Source organism: Erpetoichthys calabaricus, chromosome 16 (assembly GCF_900747795.2).
Source record: "Erpetoichthys calabaricus chromosome 16, fErpCal1.3, whole genome shotgun sequence".
Taxonomy (NCBI): Eukaryota; Metazoa; Chordata; class Cladistia; order Polypteriformes; family Polypteridae; genus Erpetoichthys; species Erpetoichthys calabaricus.
This window is the reverse complement of record NC_041409.2, coordinates 90,953,919-90,980,579: the sequence shown is the minus strand read 5'-3', so window position 1 is coordinate 90,980,579 and position 26,661 is coordinate 90,953,919. Positions and strand designations below refer to the sequence as shown.

The window sequence follows — 26,661 nt, the reverse complement described above, 5'->3', positions numbered from 1 at the left end:
CTGTTGTTCTATCATGGACTCATACACACAATGAGCCATCTCAGTTTGCAGATTTGTACTATGGTAACATCCAGTGGCCAGCCAACAATGTCAGGACTACAATGGGTCTTAGATGCAGTCTCTTACTGACCTAAGCTGAAGGAGGCTCCTCGACCTTGGGCTGAGCATATAGTGTTCTAAACACTGTGAGTGAAGTGCTTCCTGATGATGTCAGTTGAGCTCTTTCTCTCACTTAGCCCCCATCTTACTGCCCAGAAGCAACTTTGACACAATGTTTTCAAGGCATAACATTTGCATTGACTTCTCTTCTCTAGATACACTGTCTGAAAGAATGCACACTCACCCATGGTCTGGTAATTGAGGGCAACCATTTGGCATCCAGCATTCCAGAAGATCTGTGGATTGTAGTTGGACGAATCCATCCTAGTTCCTTTGGGATAGATCCGGCTCATCTGCCTCTTGTTATAACTAGGTTAGACTGCATAGGAATTCATAAACCATACTGAACTGGGTACAGTATTTGATAATTTCCCAATAAATAAAATGATACATTGCAGTTTCAACAAAATCCAAGAAAATAAAAAAACATTTCATAGAAGACAGTCATTCTCCCACAAAAGCCATCAAAAACCTTTCAGGGAGAATGTCATTATAAACCTGTGGCCTACATGTGGCAGAATCATGATTTTTTTTTACTCTTTAGTAGTGATCTGAATGATTGTTGAGCAATGTTTCTAGATTCCCTTTGTGTCTGGAATGTGCAACTGACTTATTTTTTGTGTTCTGCGTTTAATCTTTTAGAGTTATTAGATTTTATTTTGTTTTGACAATATATTTTTTAATGTTATTATGGTCATGTACCCATGTCATCATTTTACTTGCAAAATATAAACCTTGTGAGAAACTAGTACTCCAAAAATCTGTAAAACAAAATCAGGAAAACAAAACTGTTACTGATTTTTGTTACAGCTTTGATTTTGGTTTTGTCCCTATAAACATTTTGCAAATCCCTGAAGCCTACGAAAACATTTGCAATCCTGGGCCACCTTAAATTCCTTTGCACCTCTCCATCAGCGTTTTTTGCTTTGTAAATGTGTCGATCAGCACAAGCAGAAAGCAGCCTGCTGTCCCATCCCTCCACTGCCGCAGCTCAACTCGGGCCAGAAGTTCTCCCAACTCAAGTCTTGTTTATCTCAGCGTGAGGTGCCTGGAGATGTATTGAGTAAATAATGTACAGTAATCCCTCCTCCATCGCGGGGGTTGCGTTCCAGAGCCACCCGCGAAATAAGAAAATCCGCGAAGTAGAAACCATATGTTTATATGGTTATTTTTATATTGTCATGCTTGGGTCACAGATTTGCGCAGAAACACAGGAGGTTGTAGAGAGACAGGAACATTATTCAAACACTGCAAACAAACATTTGTCTCTTTTTCAAAAGTTTAAACTGTGCTCCATGACAAGACAGAGATGACAGTTCCGTCTCACAATTAAAAGAATGCAAACATATTTTCCTCTTCAAAGGAGTGCCCGTCAGGAGCAGAGTCTGTCAGAAAGACAGAGAGTAAAGCAAACAAATCAATAGGGCTGTTTGCTTTTAAGTATGCGAAGCACCACGGCACAAAGCTGTTGAAGGCGGCAGCTCACACCCCTTCAGTCAGGAGCAGAGAAATAGAGAGAGAGAGAGAGAGCCAGAGTAAAACAAAGTCAAAAATCAATACGTGCCCTTTGAGCTTTTAAGTATGCGAAGCACCGTGCAGCATGTCCTTCAGGAATCAGCTGCACACAGAAGGTAGAAACGTCCCTATCGTCTAGGTGTGCGAACAGCCCCCCTGCTCACACCCCCCTACGTCAGCGCAAGAGAGAGAGAGAGAGAGAGAGAGAGAAAGTAAGTTGGGTAGCTTCTCAGCCATCTGCCAATAGCGTCCCTTGTATGAAATCAACTGGGCAAACCAACTGAGGAAGCATGTACCAGAAATTAAAAGACCCATTGTCCGCAGAAACCCGCGAAGCAGCGAAAAATCCGCGATATATATTTAAATATGCTTACATATAAAATCCGCGATGGAGTGAAGCCGCGAAAGGCGAAGCGCGATATAGCGAGGGATCACTGTATCGTTATTTGGAACACATGCATTTCATGTGTGTTCCGTGTCTACAACGATCTGTGTAAATGTAGGATGTCCGGAAATGCGAGAAATGCAAATAGCTAAAACAGAAACTTTTTTCATGCTAAAGTACTAACGACAAAATTTTGACATGAACTGTATATAATGTGTGAAGACTGAAGTCCAAATATCAAATAAACACTTTCACAAAAGGTACATGTATAACAAACAAGTGTGCTTTTATTCAAGAGTATAACTGAAGAAAAAGAAATCGGGTTAGGTTATGAGGCTAACACCACCGCTTGGGTGGTGTAGCAGTAAGAACTGCTGACTCATAATCAAGAGGACACGGGTTCGATTCTGGCCGCTTCCCAGAATTACTGTTTTGAGTAGTGAGATGCTCTTATTGTTACCATTATACAATAAAAACATGCATTTGATTTAAGTCTGTAACAGCCGGTGTAAATTTATGATATTTGTAAAGGTTAGGGTTTTTTTTTTTTATTCAGTTTTATTCTCTCAGTCATGTTCACGCTCCCTCCGATCTGACACTGCTGTTTTCAAATAAAGACGTGCTATAACAGTGGTGAACTCAGATGAGGATGAGTGTTCTACATCGGAGAAAGAGAACGGAAGCCCTCCCCGTAAGAAACGTCCACTCACACATAAGAACAACGCAGCTGTACCAGGCGTAAAGGCGAAAGATGGCACTGTTTGGATGCAGCAAGTTGCATCCAGTGGATATTATTGGTCAATCTGCCACGCATGTCCTTCAATGAAACAGCAGGGCACGCCAAGCTTGCCAAGGTATAGTGTAATATTATAATAACAATATCTTATATATTAAAAATAAACAAATAAATATATACAGTACTGTGCAAAAGTTTTAGGCAGGTGTGAAAAAATGCTGTAAACAAAGAAGTCTTTCAGAAATATAAATAATGATTGTTTATTGTTATCAATTTACAAAATGCAAAGTGAGCGAATAAAAGAAAAATCTAAATCAAATCAATATTTGCTGTTACTACCTTTTGCCTTTAAACCAGCATCAATTCTTATAGGTACACTTGCACAAAGTCAGGGATTTCGCAGGATTCTAGTCAGGTGTCTGATCAACCAATTCTACCAAACAGGTGCTAATGATCATCAATGTCACACGTAGGTTGAAACACAGTCATTAACTGAAACAGAAACAGCTTAAAACTGGGTGAGGAACAGCCAAACTCTGCTACCAAGGTGAGGTTGTGGAAGACAGTTTCATGTCATGGCAAGATTTAGCACAGCAACAAGACACAAGGTAGTTATACTGCACCAACAAGGTCTCTCCCAGACAAAGATTTCAAAGCAGATTGGGTTTTCAAGATGTGCTGTTCAAGCTCTTTTGAAGAAGCACAAAGAAACGGGCAACGTTGAGGATAGTAGACGCAGTGGTCGGCCAAGGAAACTTAGTGCAGCAGATGAAAGACACATCAAGCTTATTACCCTTTGAAATCGGAAGATGTCCAGCAGTGCCATCAGCTCAGAACTGGCAGAAACCAGTGGGACCCAGGTACACCCATCTACTGTCCGGAGAAGTCTGGCCAGAAGTGGTCTTCATGGATGAGTTGCAGCCAAAAAGCCATACCTCTGACGTGGAAAAAAGGCCAATCGACTCAAGTATGCACGAAAACATAGGAACTGGGGTGCAGAAAAATGGCAGCAGGTGCTCAGGACTGAAGAGTCAAAATTTGAAATATTTGGCTGTAGCAGAAGGCAGTTTGTTCGTCGAAGGGATGGAGAGCGGTACAATAATGAGTGTCTGCAGGCAACAGTGAAGCATGGTGGATGTTCCTTGAACGTTTGGGGCTGCATTTCTGCAAATGGAGTTGGAGATTTGGTCAGGATTAATGGTGTTCTCAATGCTGAGAAATACAGGCAGATACTTATTCATCATGCAGTACCATCAGGGAGGCATATGATTTGCCCCAAATTTATTCTGCAGCAGGACAACAACCCCAAACATACAGCCAAAGTCATTAAGAACTATCTTCAGCGTAAAGAAGAATAAGAAGTCCTGGAAGTGATGGTATGGCCCCCACATAGCCCTGATCTCAACATCATCGAGTATGTCTGGGATTACATGAAGAGACAGAAGGATGTGAGGAAGCCTACATCCACAGAAGATCTGTGGTTAGTTCTCCAAGATGTTTGGAACAACCTACCAGCCGAGTTCCTTCAAAAACTGTGTGCAAGTGTACCTAGAAGAATTGATTCTGTTTTGAAGGCAAAGGGTGGTCACACCAAGTATTGATTTGATTAAGATTTCTGTTTTGTTCATTCACTGCATTTTGTTGATTGATGAAAATAAATGATTAACACTTCCATTTTTGAAAGCATTCTTTGTTTACAGCATTTTTTCACATCTGCCTAAAACTTTTGCACAGTACTGTGTGTGTGTATATATATATATATATATATATATATATATATATATATATATATATATATATATATATATATATATATATATATATATATATATATTTTTAAGGATGTACGGGAGTCTTACCTAGTCACAATGCCCACAGCCTGGAAGGACAGGGGGAGACAACTTGCACAGGGCTTTGACTCCCCCGAGATGCTAGATTGCGACCCCACTGGGTTACAGCACTGCCATGGATTCTTACAGGGCACCTTGGGAAACGGAGTTTGTCGACTCAGCCCTGTTGGGATCTGTGGGTGCTGCCAGAGGGTGCTGTGGGGACTCGTGACTCATACTTTGTTGGGCTCCCACCTCACCCAGAAATGCTTCCGAACCACAGCTATGGGAAACCGGAAGTGCTTCCAGTTGTTACAAAAAAAGGAGCTGTCTGCCACAACTCCGGTAGCCAGAGTCAGGAGGACGTGAATAAAGTTTGCTGGAGGAGTGGAGGAGGCTGAGAGAAAGAAGACGACAGGGCAATGACAGAGTGGCATTACCTGTTACTGTGACTGTGCTTGTGGCATGGGAAACTCTTTCTATAAGAGTTTCACATGAATAAAAAACCTTTGTATTTGCAAACCTTTGTCTGAAACTGTGTGTCAGGAGTTTGAAGAGCTACAGCATTCCCCCTAACCAGGGTGGACACAATATAAATATACATATTATAGCTGCAGAAATTAACACCTAATGACACATACTGTATGCCAATAATCTGTCATAGTTAAGCATTTGCTTAGATTAAGACGTCTACTATTATACAAAATAATACAGTATGCCTAATGTAATAACTCCTGTAACAAGCTTTATGTCATTGTAATGGGTTTATATCATTGGGGGCCCTGATCAGATGGTACATTTTGAGGAGCCTAGACTTGAAGTTTGGGAACCTTTGACCTAAGCTATCTGTTAACAATTGATAAGAAAAATGAAATTTATGATGTTTGCTTTTGATTTAAAACTCCCGGATAGTTCAAAAGATATTTTGATATTAAAATATCACTGAAGTAAAACAACCTTGGCTTTTAACTGAAGAGTAAAACATGCATAACATGACTGTTAAAAACTCTAAAGTTAGACATTACGTTACGATCTGAGTGTACAACTCAGCTTATGTCCGTGAATACAACAAAAGTCTAAATCATCAACAACTGCTATTTATTGCAAAATGGATGACATCAGACCTTTACATTTAGTTGAAGACACAGGGATGGGAGACATCATTCAGTGAGGTCAAATAATTCTTACACATTGGACAATTGTGTCATGTATAAAGATTTATATGAAAGGAACAAGTCATTGCAGTTTGAGCAGCTAAGAAGTTGTACAGCACTCACATTTACGGTCATCAGCTAGACATCGCTGAGCTACCTTGGTTTAACATGTGATTAATGAAGGGGCATTTTCCAATTAATCACAATTAAAAACTGCAATAGTCTCCCCTATTGACTCCCCTAATATAAATGCCCCTTGATACTAATACTGAGCATACCAAATGCTGCCTTGTGCATAACTATACTTGTAACTTGATATTATCAATATTACAGGTATTTTTTCTTATAATTATCAACATTTAAGAATTCTGTTATCAACCCAACCATAGTATTTACTATGGTTCTGTTTTCCCATTGTGGTCTAATTCAACTTCAGCTTCTTCTTGGCTATATTTCTACTCTACAGTGCTGTTTATATGTTTTGGCTGAAACGTATTATTCTCTACCACATACAGCTTGTTCCCAATGGCCATTCAGCACAGGATGCTCTACCAGTTGAGTCTGACAAATTCTTTAGATACAAAACATGATGCTGATGGTGGTTCAATACATAAAGGATACTCAACAAACTCCACTGGGAACTTGGTGACCAGTTCTATGGCTTTAGTTTCCACGAAGGATGAGACAACATAGCTACGATTCTTCTCTAAAAGGAGGACATAAAAACACAAATATTACAGTGCATGCCAGTCAAAAACAACCCCAGACATGCAATGACTATCCATAATGGCAAGCTCAGAGCTATAGAAAAGAAGATGGGCAACTCAATACGTAACAATCACACATTTTCACAAAATTCAGTTTCAGCAAGAATAATCAGTCAATTCAAAATGGAACAATGAGAAAAAATGCCTTCCTAATACAGTAATTGGAGACCTGACAGCCAACTAATCTGCTGGACACATATGTGGTGGACTGAGTTTGGGCGAAGGGCAGGGGCAAAAAGAAGAGATATTCCCATACTCACTTTTTGCATGTTCGAAAGAAACAAATTTGTTGGGTTGGATGTAGTTTACCAACGCTGACATTTCTTCAAAAGCTGTCACTTCTTGTCCAGCTGTTCCCTGCAACAAAAAGGGGAAAACTTGTTAAAAGACGAATAGCAATAAGAATGTTTGTACAAATTGGTGCACACACCTCATCGGAATTCTTCATCTGCTCCTCGTCTTCCTCAACTGCCTCATCAACTTCTTCACGATCCTCTGCTTCTTCAGTCGGCTCACTCTCTAACAATAATGAGAAAAAAGAAAATGCATCTTTTTCAGTTGGTTATCAGGATCAGGCTTAACTGACCAATTGCATTATACACCAAAAAATCTCAAAACTTAACACTATGAAGCATGAAAACATTTCACTTGGTAGCAATGGTAAGCTTTAGAGCTAGGGTTCTTAAACCTTTTCCACTGTACTTATTTCGGACTAGTTAAATAGCTTCTAATAGAATATGCCAGGAATCTCCAACTCCAGTCCTGGAGGACTGCAGTGGCTGCAGGTTTTCATTCTAACCCGTTTCTTAATTAGTGACCTGTTTTTGCTGCTAATTAACTTCTTTTGAATTCATTTTAATTAACTTGTTTTTGAAGACAAAAACCCCTTAATTATTTCTTTTTCCTTAATTAGCTGCTAAACAATAATGTGGTACAAATTATTATTATATTATAATTATATAATTATTATAATTATTATATTATTATTACAAAATGAGCCAAAACACGACCAGCAAACTGTGTCCATCATACAATGTCTGAAAATAAAAAGGGTGGAGGTCTCAGGAATGTTGATTTGCTCATGTCCCTAAAACATTTTAATTGTGCTCTTGCAAAAGTATAGACAAAATCAACAATTTTGAAAATGTATGCCATTGCACAATGAGAGCAGCAACAAGCCATGGAATTAAAGAATGAGTTTAATTAACAACAAGACTTGGTGCCTGATTAAGCAACTGGGTGGCGTGAAATTGGTTGGAGTTTGAGGACCTGACTTAGTTGGTCTTCTGCTGGCTATTTCACTTCACATTTCATTTCTGTTTAAGGAAAGAAATGAAGCAATTCAGAGGAATGATGAAGAAATTCCAGGGAACAAATCTTAACAAGCAAGTCAACTAAAATGAATTCAAAAGAAGTTAATTAGCAGCAAAGACAGGTCACTAATTAAGAAAAGGGTTAGAATGAAACCTGCAGCCTCTGCGGTCATCCAGGGCTGGAGTTTGAGATCTCTGGTATACAGTATACTAAGTAATTCACAGCCTACAATCTATATTAATACCTTGAACAAATGATTCCATAATAGAAGGTGGCAATGCATTTGTATTTGGCTGTGATTGTTTCAAAATGGGGCGGCACGTGACCCTGTGTTAGGATATAGCGGGTTGGATGATGACTGACTGACTGTTTCAAAATGCTTGTCTATGGCTCCACTGAATAGTCCTATGAGTTAAGTACTCCCGATTTAAACTGTTGCAAGAAAGATAAGGTGTGATAGCTTACATTTCAATCTAAGACCAGTATTCTAGAACAGGGGTTCCCATTTTATTTTTAATCCAGAATCTATAAAATATTGTACCAACTGGTCAGGAACTCCACTAACATAAAGCCAATGCTGTAAAGCAGACCATGATCTTAGTTATTGTTAGCAGTAGTCATATAGCACAATTCTGGACAATATTAGGCCTGCTAATCAAAACAAATACTTAATTATAGAAGGCTATCAATCAACATGTCGTCAAAAGTCATGTGATATCTCTAGGCCAGCGATTCTCAAATCTATTTTTAAGGAAGGATGAAGGATTTCAAACATTGGCAACTCTGTCAAAAACAATGGCTTTCTGCCATTGACTTACTGTTTATAAATGATCACTAAAATGAAATGTACCTTTATTTTATTATTAACAATTGTCAACTGTTACCTTTGTTCTTCATGGTATATTATTATGAATTATTCACCCAGTTTTTAAAACTATTCTAAAAATGATAGAACACCTAACAAGTTTATTAAAACTAAAAATATTGTAACATTTCCAGAAAAGACTGAGTGACAGAAAGAGGGAGAGATGATATGCAGACTGCTCATTCAGTTAGGGTGAAGGGGCTGAAAAAAAGGGCACTCAGCTATTAAGATGTTTTCTTTTATAAACATTCTTTGATGTATCAAGTTTTTTTGGACAATTTCAACCTTGTTCTTCCCCTGACTTTGACTTTTGGCATTATCCTTTTAACTAGATGCTTTGATCCTGCTGACTTCCTGGTTTTGACCTTTGCTTTGGTTTTTCGATTCTGATTCCTTTCCCAGTCTAACTCTTTCTTTGTGTCTTTGTATATTCAACAATAACAGTAATTATAGAATGTAATTACATGTATTAGCACTGTACATAAGAGGTATGTTTCTAACAGCATTTTACAATATTATATACTTAAGACCTCAGTCTAAATCGGGTTGTTGTTACTGAAATAGCTTTCATAGCCACCAGAGTCCACGTAAAAAGAAAAAAAAAAGATTTTTTGGACAATTGTTAGCTGTTGGTTGTGAATGGTTTATTCTAAACTGTAGTTCATATTTTCTAAGCATAAAATATTTTCAATGAAACACCTGATGGAGAGTCAGTATCTCTCCTGATGTGTCAAGTCACAGTTGTTGGCTGCAACAGACACTCCTAAACAGAAGCTCATTGTTGTGCTTTGCTGTTAAATTATGATGTCAGAAAAACATGGATTCATTATTGGATTAATTGTATTCTACAGATATGCAGACATAAGGTTGACCAGGGAGCACATTCCCCTCTTTCTCTCTTAGCATCATTATATTTCTTAATTGTGTCCTTAAAAACTGATTTTAATATACTTTTAATGGTATATGAAGCCCTGAATTAATTTGTCCCTCTTTATATTTGTAAGTGCCTGTCCCCTTACATTCCCAGTAGTAAGATCCTCAAACACTGGTTTACCTATTCTTCTATGAGATAAGCATACAAGAAATGGTGAGGCAGCCCTTTGCCATTATATACACCAGGCTAATACCATGGGAGCATTTAAAAAAGATCCTAAAACACACTTATAATTTTGCTTATTTACATTTGATTTGTTTTTTGCAGCAGTTCTAATAGAGTATATTCTTTAAAGGTCTGCAATCAGTAGGAAAAGACTCAGTAGCAGCAGAGGCCTTCATCCATGCCCTGACCAGATGTATGGGTGCCTGGTCCTTTAAATAAATCGTGGCATTCCTTCCAAAAACTCATGGATGATCTGGAATCACTGGCCGCTCAATTTAAAAAGGGCCTCCTACCCTCAGCCAGGTGAGTTTGGAGTCAGGAATGGAGTAATAACCAGAGCTCATCTGTAGCGCGGGAGGGCAAAGTCTAAGACAAGACAGGATTCACGAGTCAAGGTGGGATTAAAAAGAGTACTGAATAAAGCAGGGTTAAGCCAGAGTAAGGCTAGTTTTGTTGTGTATGTTGCTTCTCTCCTTCTGTTTATTCTTTGTTAGTTGCTATCCTGTTCAACCTCAATAAATCCCCTCTTTTTTGGTCTATATGTCTGTGTGTTCTTTTGGATTTGGGCCCCACTTGACAGCATATCCCGCAGTTCACAGCTTCTACATATTTATTAGCTGCTAACCATGCCAAAAACACCTAAGCCTAGCAACAATAACTTATATCAGTCTAATTAATCAGTCAATCATGACATCCGCCACTAATGCCAAAAGCTTCAGATACTACACCTGCTACTTTCATTACTGAAGAATAACAGCAATATGACACTAGTGCCTATCATGAGCTTGTATTGTGGAGGCAAGCCTCTAATTTCAAATTTTTGAGGGAAAGTGACTCACCTTGGGTAGTGGGCATTTGACTGGAGTCCTGCTCTGGGCCACTTGCATCCCCAGATACATTTTTCTTTGCTGGGCCTTGAGCACTCTCATTGCGTGACTGGTTCTTTTTGTTCTTGATCAGAATTTTGCCAAGCATCTCGCTAGGACTAGGTATCTGTTGCCCAGGTTTCAGCTGTTCTTCCACACAAATAAATCAACAAGAAATTTAGGAAGAGCAATAGACAGGCACAGAAGTCTCTTAATTTAGGATAAAGGGGGCAGTCATCACCTGACCACTAGGACTATACTGCCAGTGTGGATGTCTAATACCTTACAAAAGTGAGCACTTCAGCAGGCCATAAAGAATTTATACTTAGTAACCTATGTGTTAAGTAAGATTGGTACATACCGCTTAAGAAAAAATAGGAAGTAAAGAAATAAAGCCAAAGGTGTAGTCAGGTTTGGATAAAACAGATGCAAAAGTCAAGGCAAAAATCAGACACCGGAAAACTACATCCAAAGATCACAAGCATAAGAAAAACACAAAACTGTGAAACAAAAAAGGCTAGAGAATTTTGTTGAGTGGTGGTCTGTAATCACTGAACTGTCACTGACTGTGGGATAAATTGCCTGGATGCAGCAGTTGCTTAAAGCAGCAGGGTAGAAAATGTGTAGTCAGGAGCCAAGTATCCTTCCAGGCTGAGTCACTAGAGGCAGGTCACTGGTCATTTAGTGATCACACTCCTAAGGATTTGATATAAAGCTCATGTTAGAGCAGAAGAGACATTAAGTATCATTCCTCTTGCAGAAGACTTAAACTCCCGGTACTAGTGGTTTATCACACAGTTAGTGGAAGACTCATTCATCAGAATCAGCCTACCATAATCTAAACCCTTCCAAATCTCTCTTATTATAAAAAAAAAAATCTTGAAAGGAGACGAGACATGATTGTCTCAGAGACACTTCACATTCTGCGAGACAACAAGAGCTTATGAAAATAGATTTGGAAGTCATGCGTGGTTATGTCAGACACAATTCTTGTAGATAGAGAAACAAACAATATTCACTCATGGGCAGTTATACATTGCATTGTCATGATGTAATCCCAAACACGGAATCAAAATTCAATGCGATATTGATGAAAAGGTAAAAGCGAAAAGAGATCGAATATATGGACATAGGTGATATGACAGAAGTGCGCCACACAAAATGCAGATCACGCGGCACGGCAACAGCAGCAAACCAGCAGCTGATCGAGCAAAGAGGAGGTAAAAATGGGTGTTTCCCATTGTATCACCGTTTAAGAGGGGGTGTCAGAAGAGCGATCACGTCTAATTGGGGTACGTTCAGCCCCCCTCTTCACAACGCAATCAGCAAAAATGCAAAGTGGTTGGCACATAGTGCAAGCGGGAGGGGGAGGGGGTTTTGGGGCAAAGCCCCCTAGTAGTCTAAAAGTATTAATAACACAATAGCATCAGGCTTCAATGTGTTTTGTGTCCAATTCAGAAGTTGCTAATAAGGCCCCAGATAATCTGAAGTAGAGCTCAGGATAAGGCTGACTCAAAAGTGTCAGGCTTCCACAGGCCTGATGTGCAGCTCACTGAAAGGCTTACACACCAGTATTAGGCAGAAAATGACTCACAGAACATAATGACCTCCTAATATTTGATCTCTTTATAGATACAGACAAACATAGATTTTGGCTAAGCTCTTGCCATGTTATTTTGATGCATTTTAAGAAGAGCAGCAACATCCAAGACATTGAAACCAAATGAATGATTAATTTAAACTCTTTGGTGGAATGAGCATAAATAACCCTATTTGAAAAGCCTAAACCCACTCACCGGATACTTTTCCAAGGGATCTATTAACAGTGCCTCACCAAAAATATTCTTACAGTAATCTGCCATCTTCTTTTGCTGTTTGACCCTGAGTGGTAATGATAATGGAACATAATAAAGAGAACCAATTTCAGAAGAAAACTTCAAGGCCAAAAAAGAGAAAAATAAAACACACATTATGCCTGCAATTTATCCAATTCATTAAGTGTAATGCTGTGTTCATGTGCTATGGGAAATTTCACACAAATGTCCTTCCAAGTGGTTATTTACAGTGTAACTTTGTTAAACAAATTTCACTATATATAGTAAAATAACACAAAATCGTAAGTAATGGTATTTGCTGGATATCTAGTGATGTAATACCCCTTTTGATTTTTAGTTTAACTTAAAAAATAAAGCTAATCTTAATTTGCTTTTTGTGCAGATCCACAGGCAAATCAATAGTGACATTGCATTTCTCACAAAACTCTATCCAGAAATCCACATGAATAGAACTCTCATGCTTGCACTGGAAAATTTGTTATAACGAGTAGCAGAAATAGAAGGAGGTCTTTCTTTAAGGGCAAAAACAATTACTTCATTATGGTTATTAGCAAGAGTTAATACACAGAGGTTGTTAATTGTTTAAAAAAATTGAAAATGGTAAGAGCTCCACCCCTAGTAATTTCTTTTACTTGTTTTTTATTCCAGACGTCTACTCATCTTGGTCTGCCACATAGTAATATTTGTTTTAAAGGTTCAAATAGGGTATGAATTAATCGTACTTATAATATTTCTACTGGTAATAAAAACATTAAGATTATTACGAATCCACATGATTCTCGAAGGACAGGATTACAGGGTACTGAGACGTTTTGAAGGCACTCTCTGCGATGGCTTCAATGACATCCTGTGAATTCAGAGAAAAATAAAGAGGAATGTAAATAAAAATGTCATTGCTTGTAACTAGAATAGGTAGAATAGTACAATTTTTGGTAAAGTAGAGCACATAATTCAACTCAGTTTATCTTATTCTTACAATCATGTATTCTGAGTACAGGCTAAGAGTGCATAAACATATATAGAAATAAAGAAAAGTATAACAGAATAATAGTCAAGTATAAACCTTATATTTACTTGTGTAAAAGCACATATCACGGTATATAAACAGTAAAAAAAATAAACTTAATCTCTTTAGTTTAATATACACAAATCATGAAAATGAATATCATCATCATTCTCCAACCCGCTATATCCGAACACAAGGTCACAGGGTTCTGCTGGAGCCAATCCCAGCCAGCACAGGGTGCAAGGCAGGAACAAACCCCGGCAGGGTGCCAGCCCACCGCAGTGAAAATGAATATGCAGCTTGATATTGCATACATATTGCAAAACAATATATCCATATTGTTTTTGGAAGAAAAAAACAAAATATATTTGTGAGATTCAGCCATTTAATATATGTGTTTCACCTCACTGCTCATCTCCCTAATTTTCAGTTCCAGGAGTGAAGTTTCCTCTAGCACAGATGTCTCACCTTGAAAAACAGTCTCCAAGACCTTTAACTGACATTATTAAAATAGTGAATGCTTTCTCTGTTCTATAGCTAACTAGGCAATAATCACCAAAAAAATATCACAAACACAAGCACTCAGACTTTTCACTACGTTCAATGAAGAAGATCACAGACAAATCTGAAAAACTGTCAGGTCTCCAATTACTTCAGTCATGGACTGCAGAAAGCATCTGCAGAAGGGGGCAATTGGGGATACACAGATATTGCTACTGGGATCTGCACTGATGTGGGACACCACCAATAGTGGTGTTCAGCAATGCTATAATGACTGAATAATTTTTTAATAAAAGTGATTTAAAATTGATAAGAATCACAACTCAAATCACAACATGAATAAATGTCTACAGTTAGTACTATTAGTCCTAGTTCTTAGTACTTACTTAGTCCTATTGTGTTCTTTTATTACAATATTCTCAGTAAGAGCGACTCAACATGCGCCATAAAACTGGTTTGTGGCTCTTCAGTCTGTTTTGTCATGCTTTAGCTCTATCACATAATCTGCCTTTTTATTTCCACTGTATTTTTTTATTATGCATAAACATGACATTCTACAGAAAGTGCACAATGCTAAGGGATGACTGGCACTATGAACTTCGTATTGAAATGCAGGTGGTCTTGGCTCTTTCAAAACACATTGGTAAGAATTGCAATGCAGTGCAATCAGTTCAGTTGAGATTTATTGCCATGTGTACAAAACACACAGATTTCAAATTAAAATAGCTTCTAATACTATCTATCCACCAAATGAGTTCAGGGTTTCATGACTTCAGTCAGGTAAAACTATAAAATCACAAGGAATGGCATTTTTAATACAACTTGATTTAATTAGTACACAGCCTGTGACAGTATCCATGTGGAGAAAAGAGACAGCACAGAGTGAAAGGAGCAACAGTACAATGCTGGAAATGAGGCGCCAGACAATGTATGAAAATTCCACAATAAACAATTTTCTTTGGTTGATGCCAACAAACATCCAAGATTGCACTGATGCTGTAACTGGAAGAATGAAGAAACATGGAACTTGGCTGTACAGTATATAACATGCCAATTATGAAAAAAACAATCACATGATTTGAGTGTGAGTATGAAAACACAATCTTACAGTAGGCATGCATGAAAGTTCTGCACATTTCTGCTAAAGCACTGTGATGTCATGGTGGCTTCACAAAGCATCATGGGGTGCTGGAAAAAATGTCTAAGCTGACTGCAAAGCAAATTCACAGGAAAATATTTGTCAAACAAGGTAACTGGCAAATGCAGCATATTTGTTGTGAAGAACTCATTGGTGAATTTTGTTCATCAACACTACTGGTAGCATCAGGATAAGTTAGTGGCAAACTCTGAATCCAGTACACTTAATTGCTGTATATTTAAAAATTAAACTGTGTATTAACATTTAAAAATATTCAGGAATGGAAGCCTCTACAGCAGGGACACCATCACATGCTAGCCTTTGGTAAAGAAGAGCAAACAGATTAGTAACTGTAAGGCATTCTGAGCTATGAATGGAGAATGCAAAACAGGCAGGATAAATAGACATTTAATACAAAAGGACAATCCTGAATGGTAGAAAGAAGACATAAAAGAAAATCTATAAAAACTGACAGAAAACAATCTTACTTCAGAGAAAATACTACATAAAACATTATACAGTAAGATAAAAATTATGCACCAGTATAAGAAACATGAAGACTCTGGTAGTTGAAAGAAGAAAATGAGACAAAACACGAAGGTGGAAAAACACAAAAGGCAAAGATTGAGGAAAATGACAGAGGAACGAATAAAGAATAAGAAAGCTAGACATAAACTGTAAAATGAAAATCTCTTAGAATGATGTGATGAGAATTGAAGGGAAACAACTACCACATACACAAAACACAAAAGCGGTAGTCTGATGCATCAATTGAAAATTACACGGGAAATAAAAGATCATAAAAGGAGAAACAATTACGATTATAACAAAAGGAGAAAGGATCAAGAAAAATGGAGAAAACCATGCCACAGTCTAACGAGCAGTCCATCCATTAATTAGGAAGGCAGCATGTAGTCATTGTTATTAATTAATGATTTCATTTTTGGCCACCATACTATATAGGTGGCTTAGGTAGCATGTAAAAAAAAAGGAACACCCAAAATTGCTCCTGCTCTGGTTTGTTGATTTTACAGGTTTAGAAAAGTTTTTAAAGGAAGCACCTTGAATAATATTTCTGTTGTCATGGTAAAGCCATGTGTGATGATAGGCTCTTCATCTGGTGGCTTTCCATTCCAGCAATCAAGCTCTACACAGCGACAGCCGGTAAGAAGACACTGTCTGTACATCTCTGGGGAGGAAACTCCAGAGAACTGACCCGCTAAAAGCTCAGAAAAAAAGTACAAGTCACTCAGTTGCTGATCACACAGATCTGATTAAATCAGAAAAAAAAGAGATCGAACTATAGGTCTACAGAGGTAAAGAAACTTTTATAGGCATACATATACATGAATTGTAAGAGAGACAAAAAAGTGGCTAAGAACAAATTTTTAGATTGGTGAACATCAAGATTAAAAAGTATGAAAAGAAAACATCAGGGAGAGGTGGGCTCTGACCAGTCAAGTAGGTGTTGTGGGAAGACTTAATATAGTAGTGAGGAAGGGGCTGTGCCATATTCTGGTATATCAGAAGCTTCTCAGGATCAACCACACTGTTTTCAGGTCCCAAGAGATAAAAGAGTAGCCCTTCTGGAGATATCTGGCCTGGAAGAGTAATACGGCTTAAGCAGGTGAAAAAAGGCAAAGTATTATAAACTACCATACATCATTAATAACATTAAAAAGATTACATAATGTTTTTAATATACTGACTTACTATACAGGGGGAAATTTGGCTTTTTACAGAAACTCTTTAAATAAATACATACCTTTATATATACAAACACATACCAGAATAAATAAAAAGAAAGGAAATTTAAAATGATAGAAAACCTCTGACTTGGCAATCACAGTCACAGTGCGGCATTATGCAGGCGTATGGCTGTTGGTATAAAGTAGCCCCAGCAGTCTTTCTTGATACACTTCTGTTTAGTAATTTGTTGGCTGAATTCACTCAATGTTAGTGTGTCAGAGAAAGGATGTGTAGCATTGTTCATAATGGTAATCAATTTTGTTTTAATTCTCTTATTTGCTACTACCTTCAGGGGGTCCAGAGTGTGTACCATAACTGAGCCTGCCCTTTTAATTAGCCTGTTAAATTGGTGTGCTTCTCTTAAAGTGATGTTACCAGCCCAGCACACCACAGTGTAGAAATCTATCACAGAGTTGTAGAAGACGTGAAAGATGTCACAGCTCACAGTAAAAGAACACAGTCTCCTAAGAAGAAATAGTCTGCTCTGGATTTTCTTATATAGCTCCTCTGTGTTACGAGACTAGTCCAATCTGTCACTGATTTGGACCCCCAAGTACTTGTAGGAGTGCACCACCTCAACATCCACTCCTCGAATAGTGGCCGGACATAGAAGCTCTTTGGTGCGGTGAAAGTCAATAACCAGTTCCTTGGTTTTGCTGATGTTAAGATGCAGAAAATTCTCTCTGCACCAAGAAACTACGTTCTCCACCTGACTCTTCTGTTCTGTCTCATCCCCCTTATTGACACACCCCATTAGTGCAGAAAGTTACATGACCTGGTGTTATATTTAGAGTGTGAAGTGTACAAAGTAAAAAGAAAGTAAGACAGAAATGTTTTTTTGTGCTGCTCCATTGTTGGTGAAATCCATATCAGAAACATGGTACTTCAGTCTCACAAACTGCAGTCTGCTCAAAAGATTTTTTATCTCATCATGTGTGATTATTGGAATTCACTTTAATATTTTATATGACTTTTAAGTAATATTTAATTTTTTTTTAGAATTTCAAGGACTTTGAGTATTTTAGTATTCGATTTTGACTCGTTAATGTTTCATGACTTTCCGAGTTTTCCAAGACATGGTCGAACACTGGAGATTGGTGCGCCTTCTGTCACCTCATTAATGAATTCTGAGCATAGAAGAAAATATAAAAGTGCCATGTGGGTGTGCTTTTGACTAGTGGGTCCCAGCACCTTACCAGTGAACGAGATAAACTCCAACACCCATATATTGCTTACAAAGATGCTCATTGCTCAATGTTGGAACACTGCTCAATTTTCAGATTGGGCGTCAGCTCCTGGACACTCCTGATCCTAGAGTTTATCATGGATCAAGATTTCTAGCCACATTTTACTATACCAGGAGGTGAGAGACTGGAAGAGTGGCTTTTTTTTACTACATTTAACAAATCACTGAATTGAATATTTAATTTTTACAAGCCAATTTCCAAAACCTCAGTTTATGAAATAAAGCCATATCGTAAGATAACTTTTCCATAATTTTCTCTAATGCTCAGAATTGCTATTCATCTATTTTCTGCCTTGGCTTTAAACAGTACTGCAGTCTAAATGCACTCCCTGAAATCATCTAGTTAGTGAGTCTAGTTTCAGTCACGAGCACTGTACATTTTTAATTCAGGATCCGTCATTATACCCTCAAGTCCAGTGCTGGATAGCTACATTGTGCTGTTAATTTAGTGAGCTTGGTGAACTAACAATTACTGGAAAACACACAAGCACCCAAAATTAAATTATTTCTAAAACAGATGGGCTTTGTTCCCACAACCCAGACCACTGTGGTTCAAATGTGACACTGACGTGACATTTGTCTCATGCTCACAAATGTAGGCTTGGTGTCAGGAATGGCTGTGCATTTAAAATCCAACTACTCTAAAAAAAAGAAACACTAAGCTGGTCATCATTTGTCCAACAAATGTGTTTGGCCTTCTTCTTATTTAAATCATTCTCATATGTTGTATGTTATAGCTGTATTATGAAATACTGTATTACAAATCTGAAGACTAAAACAAAATGGAGAGTAAGCAATGCTGCTGCTGCTACCTTCAATTTTCTGTCTTCATTTAAGACATATATCAGAAAGAGAAGAAAGTTGCTCACCTCTCTGCACATTTGCCTGGCTGGGTTCATATCTCTCAATTAGGGCCTTGACCTGCTCAGGCTTCAGTCTGGGGAACAGAATCTCATTGAGCCGTGAGTCCCTCTGTTTTTCATTAATGAACTTGCAAAAGTTCTCTTTGGTCATATATGGTTTGGCTTTAGTATTGCTAAAGAAAAAGATATGGTAGTTGAATATTGTTTAAAAAACAAATAATTATTTTATACAGCTTTTTTAATGATAAGACAAAAGAAAAGTCAATTTAAGATTCACAGAGAATAAAACTGAAGATAACACACAGGAAAACATAAATGGTGAAATGATCAAAGGTCTATGACAAATATAAAATAAATGTAAATTATTTGATCCATTATCCAACCCGCTATATCCTAACTACAGGGTCACGGGGGTCTCCTTCATATTGAGCATATATTTTTATACAATTTTGTGGTTCTTCAAGACCAACAGCCCACTAACATCAGGTAATGTAAATTAGGAAAGATCATCTTACTAAGATGTGAAAATCTCATAAATTTCTGGTCTTGGGCAAAGGTGCATCAGGAAACTCTTGTAGACAGATTCAGAAAATTCTTCAGGCTTCATTGAATCATTCTAACAAACAATAACAGAAAAAAAGAGGAGGAAAACATCAGATGATTTGCCATTCTTAATCCAGGCTCACAATTAATTTTCTATTCACAAAAACCACAAACATAGGTGAGCCATAAGTTCCACAAACCATCTCCGTCATAGACATTAAAGCAGTTAAAATATAATTTCAAAGACTGCTTTTCAAAAAAGGAAGGCAGAACATGTCAGGAGGTAAACCTTTAATTCAATGTTTTAATACAGTCTTGCAGGTTTTCATAGCTGTAAAACTCATAATGGAGAAGTAGAGCTCTGCAAGCTCTTAAGATATCTTATAATCACAAAGCTAAAGGTACATCATCTGCGAATGCAACTGCTATGGATCCTTGAGTAGACACACCACGTTTTCTTTCTGTCCTTTAGACTCTTTTTTCTGTATCTACTGCCTATTTTTGCTCATAACAGTAACATTAACCATATCCAGGATGATAAAAATAAACCTTGTCCAAAAAATTAAAAAGTTGGAGCAACCTGTGCATGTTCACAATTCCAAAATACTGTGATGGCACTCAAAAGAATCAATAAAAAGGAAATTCACAATAAGATAAAGTTCAAAAGACAGCACAAAAATAGCAGATTATGAAAATTATTTGTGTCCATTAGATGTATTCCCCAAAAATACCTTTCAAGGTTTATAAACTGAAGCTAAACACTTGCCACATAAGCCACAAATATACCAATACAGGCAAATCTCAGATAATAGTAGTCTCTATGTGATATACTATCACAATTTCAATTATTTCTACCAATGCCTGCTCACATTGACATTAATTAGTATTATTAAAGACAACAACATTAGCCAGATTCTTGTATCATCTGACCAGTTACATCATGTTAATTTTTTTCAATCAGACCTCAATGAACATGTAGGAACAGGCCACCATTATGAGCCATCATGTCTTCAAGGTCATCCTTATTATCCCTGAATGCCACAGATAATATGTGTCATAACTGAAATGCATGCATACTTAAAACTGGCATAAAACTGAATATGAATAAAGAAAAGAAATTGTTTAAATTTATCAGTATACAGCCTAATTTACAGTATAAAGGTAAAAATTATCTCTTGAATCATATTGTTTTTATTCTGCAATGCAAGATTTTATGTCTTGTCAGACTGCTAAAATGAACTTGATGTTACATAAGACGAGTAACATTTTCAAAATCTGTTTAACTGCAACATCACTCCGTCTTTAGTGTCTCCCTTTCACTATAACATCGATATCTGTCATGCTGTTGTCAAATTAACATCCATCCGGGATGTTCTTGGATTCCTGCTCATTCCTTCACAAAGTTGACCTGTCCAGTTCTGATTCCTGTTTAATCTATAGTAAATAAATTTTAAGCATACAGTAACAACATTTTCAATGTTGGAATTCTGAACATAAATACTAAATATCCCTGGTGCATCTACTTTCACAGTGAATGACCGACACTGAAAATTAAATAAGCTGAGAAAAACTGTGAAAACATTGGTGAGCATACTTCGTGCTCACACACCAACATGCCAAAGATGAGGGCACACAATACCACTGAATTCAGTGTTAGGTTTAGTTAGTGTTAGGCCATGGTTGACACTACTCAACCTTTCATGAGAGACTAATCACATGACAGATTGTCTTCTTCAGTTGAGTAGGCATGAAGGAAGACTTCAGAAAAACTAAAAAAGCTATATACATGTAGCCTATCATGTTGTTACATTGTCAGGATTCCTCACCTTTCCTTTTGGCAGGTGACAGGAGGTCAGAGCTGCTTCCACCTTCTTTCTATCAGAAGGGAACATCTGATAGATACTAGATAATAAAACAAAGTGTTAGAACATCTTGATATTAATTTGTCTGTCAATTGAGGAAGAAAAAACATTATTAACTGTAATGATTATAAGTATTTAACTCACAAATACCAAGGACTGTATTTTGTATTAATTATGCTGCAGAGAGCTATATGATTTATTATTTCTATATGATTTGTTCTTCATTTAGGTAGAAAAAGAATTAAGCTTGTGCACAGAATATGAGACTGGTTTATATTCTTTTATGAGAAAATGCTGACCTCTTGATACTAACAGAACACCCTGTGATATTATAAATCAATGTGACAGTTTTCTGAATTCTTGCTTAAAACTTAAGAAACATGTCCCTTATGGATTAATTATTAATCTAACCAAACAAAATCTAATGAAAATATTAAAGCTATAAGAATGTAATTTCTTTATAACTAATGTACTGAACTATAAGAAACTGCTTTTAAACTGTCTTGTGTGTGTGCGTGCGCTGATAAGGGCATATTTCTTAGGAATGCAAGTTGATAACTCTTTATTTTGGTAAGAAACTCTGTGCACTCCTGTATGTAACAAATCAGGATGTAACCGTAACTTACAGAAATCTATGTATGACCTCAAAATAAACTGCCATGTTTTTTCTCTTGGGCTAATGAATAAGCTAGGTAATAAAAAGAGAGGATTTTTTCTTTTAGGCAGACTGTCTGTTCTGACCAGTCTGTGGCACTGAGCTGGGGGGGTGGGTTGGGGGCCGCAGTCTCTTTGACTCACCAAGAATAAAGAAATTGCTTTATTTTAAATTGGTGTTTGTCTCCCATTGTTTTCGACTTCAGCATCCACAGCATCCAGGCCTCAAATAAACTTTGGTGCAAGCTAGCACTCAGCCCAAATGGGCAGTTGGTCCATCACTGAGCACACGCACCACCCACACAGTCTACATAATCATACTGTACTTGAAAGGAAGAAAAACCCCACGTGGATATGAAGAGAATGTGCAGAATACACAAAGTTGTAAAGCCAAAGCTGTGAAGTTTTTGTTTTCCATAACGAACAGAGACACATTAAAACTGAGTCAAGTTAAGTTTACGATGAAATGCATAAAAGCAACAACATACTAGAAAGCAGAAGTTTATGATAATGTACATAGATACCAATGTGTCAGATGAACTAAATATTTGGAACAGTTTGTGCAAAAACGGAAAAGATGATTAAAATTAAAACTCATCATACACTGATAATTTCTGTATTATCTATATCTACTATTTATTTATTTATTACATATCTATTGACTATGCTTATGTATCTAGATTGCAAATGCCATACATTGCATTAATGTTCATATTGCTTACTACATGTCAATATTTCTACTACTTCTTTGTCTCGTCTTTGCACAATGTCTTGTCTTGTTTGTGTTTTAATTTTAAATTTAAATTTTAATTCTCTTTTATTTGCACTTCTATTTTATTTGCACTTCATGTTGTTACACTGTGGACCCTGAGCTTCGCTATTTCGTCTATCTGCATACTTGTAAATGGTTGAGATGACAATAAAGGTCGCTTTGACTTTGACTTGATAAGTGTCCAAAATATGTACAAATACCGCCACGCCCATAACCATAGGGTAATATAAAAAACATTTTATAAAAACGTTGATCCATAAAACAAATGTGTTAAGTACATGACGTTTGCAAAAGTAACTTGTCTACAAAAAATATATGTTGCATGCAACATGATGTGTCCATATATAGAAACAGGAACATTTTGAAAAAACAAAAATGCTGTTTCAGACTGTGTAGACACCAAAACACTTGCAAGTCACAAAAAATGCAAAAAACAGTGTTTCTACAAAACAAATGTATTGATTACATATAGTGTGGGAAAATAGTATGTTCACAAAACAAGTAACTGGCAACAAGATGTAGCCATAAAATTAAGAACAAACGTTTTGGCAATACAAAACAGCAGCATGAAAGTGTACTAATACAGCTAGACGTACAAAAGTGGAAAAAAGCAACATATGCTAGTTATAAAAAAAGTACACAAAAATATTAGTTTCTCTATAAAAGAAAAAAAAGGCATAATCATTTTAATAAAACTAAAAAGATGCATAACTGCATGTAAAAAAAAATCCAGCAGTCCATAGATACTAATACATGAACATGACCACAAAATAAAACAATTATGATTTAGTGTACAGAAAGTGAAAGTTCTTTTTTTAAGTGAAAGTTAGGAAACAGAAAAGTATAAAAAGTTTCAAAAATGCACAAAAACAATAGAGCTACTATAAAAAATTGTTTTTGACATTTGACAGATATTTTTCACAATGTGTCCATTAAGAGGAACAGTAATGAAAGATATTACAAAATAGTTTATAATAAAAAGTAAAAATGAACAAAATCTGTCCTTTGAAACTAACCTTGGTTGCTGTCTCATAATGTACAGACTAAATTAACATTAAGAAATAAAAATATAAAAGCTGACAGAGACAAGAATACAGAACTAGACAGAATTATTAAGCTTGGTAGAAATAAATAATCCACTGTAGAGCTCACATGGCAGTGATCCACTGTGCCAGCTGGTGAAAGGTCAATTTACCGGGATGAGATTAAGACACTCATAACAGCCAATGGGGTGCTAGTGAAAAGTAGCACAATGTGAAAAAAGTAACTGAACAGTCATCACACCAAAGCTTGTCAATTAAATTCAACTTTTAAACTACTGTATAGTGAATGCTGGGAGTAGAAAATGGCTCATACAGAGATATGCTGTATACCATAAGCCGCAGCCCTAACTTTTTAAAGCACTTTATGGTATTGCTCATCAATTTACATCAAATACACAAATAAATCGGTACAATAAGGTAAATGTAGCATATAAATACAATTAATACATCACTGACAGGTAAGAAGCGGCACTTGGAAGTTCATCCCTTCCCTTAAGAATTGTAGGGACCAGTGCCTATATGCCAGAATCAGTCCATACTCACACATATTTGACAAATTTAATCAGCTTGTATCAAAATGACTTTCATAAATCAAATATGACAAAGTAACAATACTGGACAAACTGGTGAAAGGTGCTATATTATATTTTATTGTTATTATAGTTTATTTCTTGAAACTTACTTCTTGACTGGGATTTTCCCATCTTTATTTGTTTGCAAAGTAATCCGAACATATCTGGAAAATAGAAAATGTTGGGAAGTGCATGACAGGACCTTAATATGAGGAATTTTTTGCAATAAAATAAAAGTGTATTACAACCCTGATTTTCAAACTCACCCTATTACTGTACATGTTAAACTTACTAAAAAATATGAACAGGTCTGATAGGAGTGAGTGTGGGTATGTGTGTGTGCCTATGATGGACTAATGCTCGCTTCATTGTTGGTTCCTATTTTCTGCCCAATACTACCAAACAGACTTTGGCTCTTTGTGACACTAACTTTGAATAAGAAAATGTTTAATAATGATTATTAATTATAAATTTAATGCCAAGCACATGTAAGATTTGTACTGCTAATAGAAGAAAATTTGTTATGCTTAATGACATTTGTGCAACATTCAATAATTACTGATTTTTAAATTCATCCATTATCTATCCCGCTATATCCTAACTACAGGGTCACAGGGGTCTGCTGGAGTCAATCCCAGCCAACACAGGGTGCAAAGCAGGAAACAAACCCCGGGCAGGGCACCAGCCCATTTTTTTAATAATTATTTAATTTCATGATCTCATCGTGTCTTGGTCATTATCATGGAAAACTGGAATTTACCTTGGGAATAACTGGTAAACCAAACATGGCAGGAAAAACAGTCTATTGTAGGCCACGCTTATTTCAAATTTGTTTTTTTGGTTTGTGTCTTTCTCATCTGTTACCTGAAACCCTCCCTTGTACTGAACAGAAGCCACTTATTAAAATAAGAGTTGTATTTTACTCATAAAACAATTGTGGTTGGTGTGGAAGGTGACAATATACTTACATTTTTTCTAAGAAAACTTGTCGGCAGGCATTATTTGTCAATGGGTTGTAAGCAATTGACAGTATGTCATCAGCCCAGTCCTAGAATACAGAAGAATAATACTTGAGGTTCTATCTTCACAGTGGGCTGCAAAAGTGTTTAGCATGACACTAATTAGTGTGCAACTGCCACATGAAGAGAGACATGTAGATATCCGGGTTAACAAGAGTCAATGTCTGACACACTGCTGAAAGCTGGATCATTTGAACACTTTTTAAGCACAAGTGCTACAAGAAAAGTAATGAATAATCCAAAACTTGAATTAAACTATACGCAGAGAACCACCTAGACATTTAAATCATATGGTGACAGATTCCTTGTGGCTGTAGCAGTAATTTGTGCTTGACAAAATTTTGTTATGCTTTAAGGAAAAGATACAGAATTGAAACTGGATCATCAAGACTCATCGTACTAACTGGTACATATATGAATCAATGTAAACAAAATAAAGCATTAGGACTTTGTAATTTTTAAAACTAGGGGGCTCTGCCCCATGCTCGCCAACCCCCGGGTTTGGTAATCCGGATATACAATTTAAAGAGACTGTTATTTTTATTTCATTCATTTTTTATTTCTTGATATTTGCCAGTAATAAAGCTGTAGTGGATGAGTTATTCCCCCTCCTCCCCCGGCACTGCTAGTGCCGTGCTGCATGATCTGCTTGTTGCACTGTGCTTCGATCATTTAAAAGCCTGTACAGCAGCTGTCCTTTAAGCCAGCTGCTGCTTATTCTGTGCTGCGTGATCTGCATGTTGCACAGTGCGTCGTTCATTTAAAAGCCTATACAGAAGATGCTGCTGCTTGTTGCGTGATCTGCATGTCGCACTGCACGACGATCATTTAAAATCCTGTATAGCAGCTGTCCTTTAAGCCAACTACCGCTTGTGCCGTGCTGCATGATCTGCATGTCATGCTGCGCGTTGATCATTTAAAAGCCTGTACAGCAGCTACTGCTGCTTGTGACATGCTGCATGATCTGCATTTTGCGCTTCGCGCTGATCATTTAAAAGCCTGTAAAGGAGCTGTCCTTCTATCTCACTTTTTGGTCTCGAGGGACGTTAGAGTGTCTCCGAGATTTTGTTTGTAAGTAGGGCGTGTCGTGCATGTAGTCTCACGGGACTTCAAAGTGTCTTTCGAGAAGATCACGTCTCGTTTCCTTCGTCTCCCTCTCAAGATTTTTT

The 26,661-nt window shown here is 37.0% G+C and overlaps 1 protein-coding gene across 1 annotated transcript in view; it reads right to left on the bottom strand.

Annotated features, from left to right (window-relative positions):
• plcb2 (phospholipase C, beta 2) overlaps positions 1 to 26,661 on the bottom strand; it is an 84,836-nt gene that overhangs the window by 35,227 nt on the left and 22,948 nt on the right. The window contains exons 5-18 of the mRNA XM_028821947.2: positions 25,442 to 25,521; positions 24,584 to 24,637; positions 21,397 to 21,472; positions 19,543 to 19,643; positions 19,034 to 19,200; positions 16,624 to 16,770; positions 16,231 to 16,388; positions 13,289 to 13,371; positions 12,486 to 12,570; positions 10,663 to 10,834; positions 6,976 to 7,064; positions 6,806 to 6,902; positions 6,400 to 6,484; positions 344 to 468 (exon numbers count right to left, since the gene is read on the bottom strand). Of these exons, the coding sequence (XP_028677780.2) occupies positions 344 to 468; positions 6,400 to 6,484; positions 6,806 to 6,902; positions 6,976 to 7,064; positions 10,663 to 10,834; positions 12,486 to 12,570; positions 13,289 to 13,371; positions 16,231 to 16,388; positions 16,624 to 16,770; positions 19,034 to 19,200; positions 19,543 to 19,643; positions 21,397 to 21,472; positions 24,584 to 24,637; positions 25,442 to 25,521 (1,519 nt within the window). The remainder of the gene's footprint in view (positions 1 to 343; positions 469 to 6,399; positions 6,485 to 6,805; positions 6,903 to 6,975; positions 7,065 to 10,662; positions 10,835 to 12,485; positions 12,571 to 13,288; positions 13,372 to 16,230; positions 16,389 to 16,623; positions 16,771 to 19,033; positions 19,201 to 19,542; positions 19,644 to 21,396; positions 21,473 to 24,583; positions 24,638 to 25,441; positions 25,522 to 26,661) is intronic.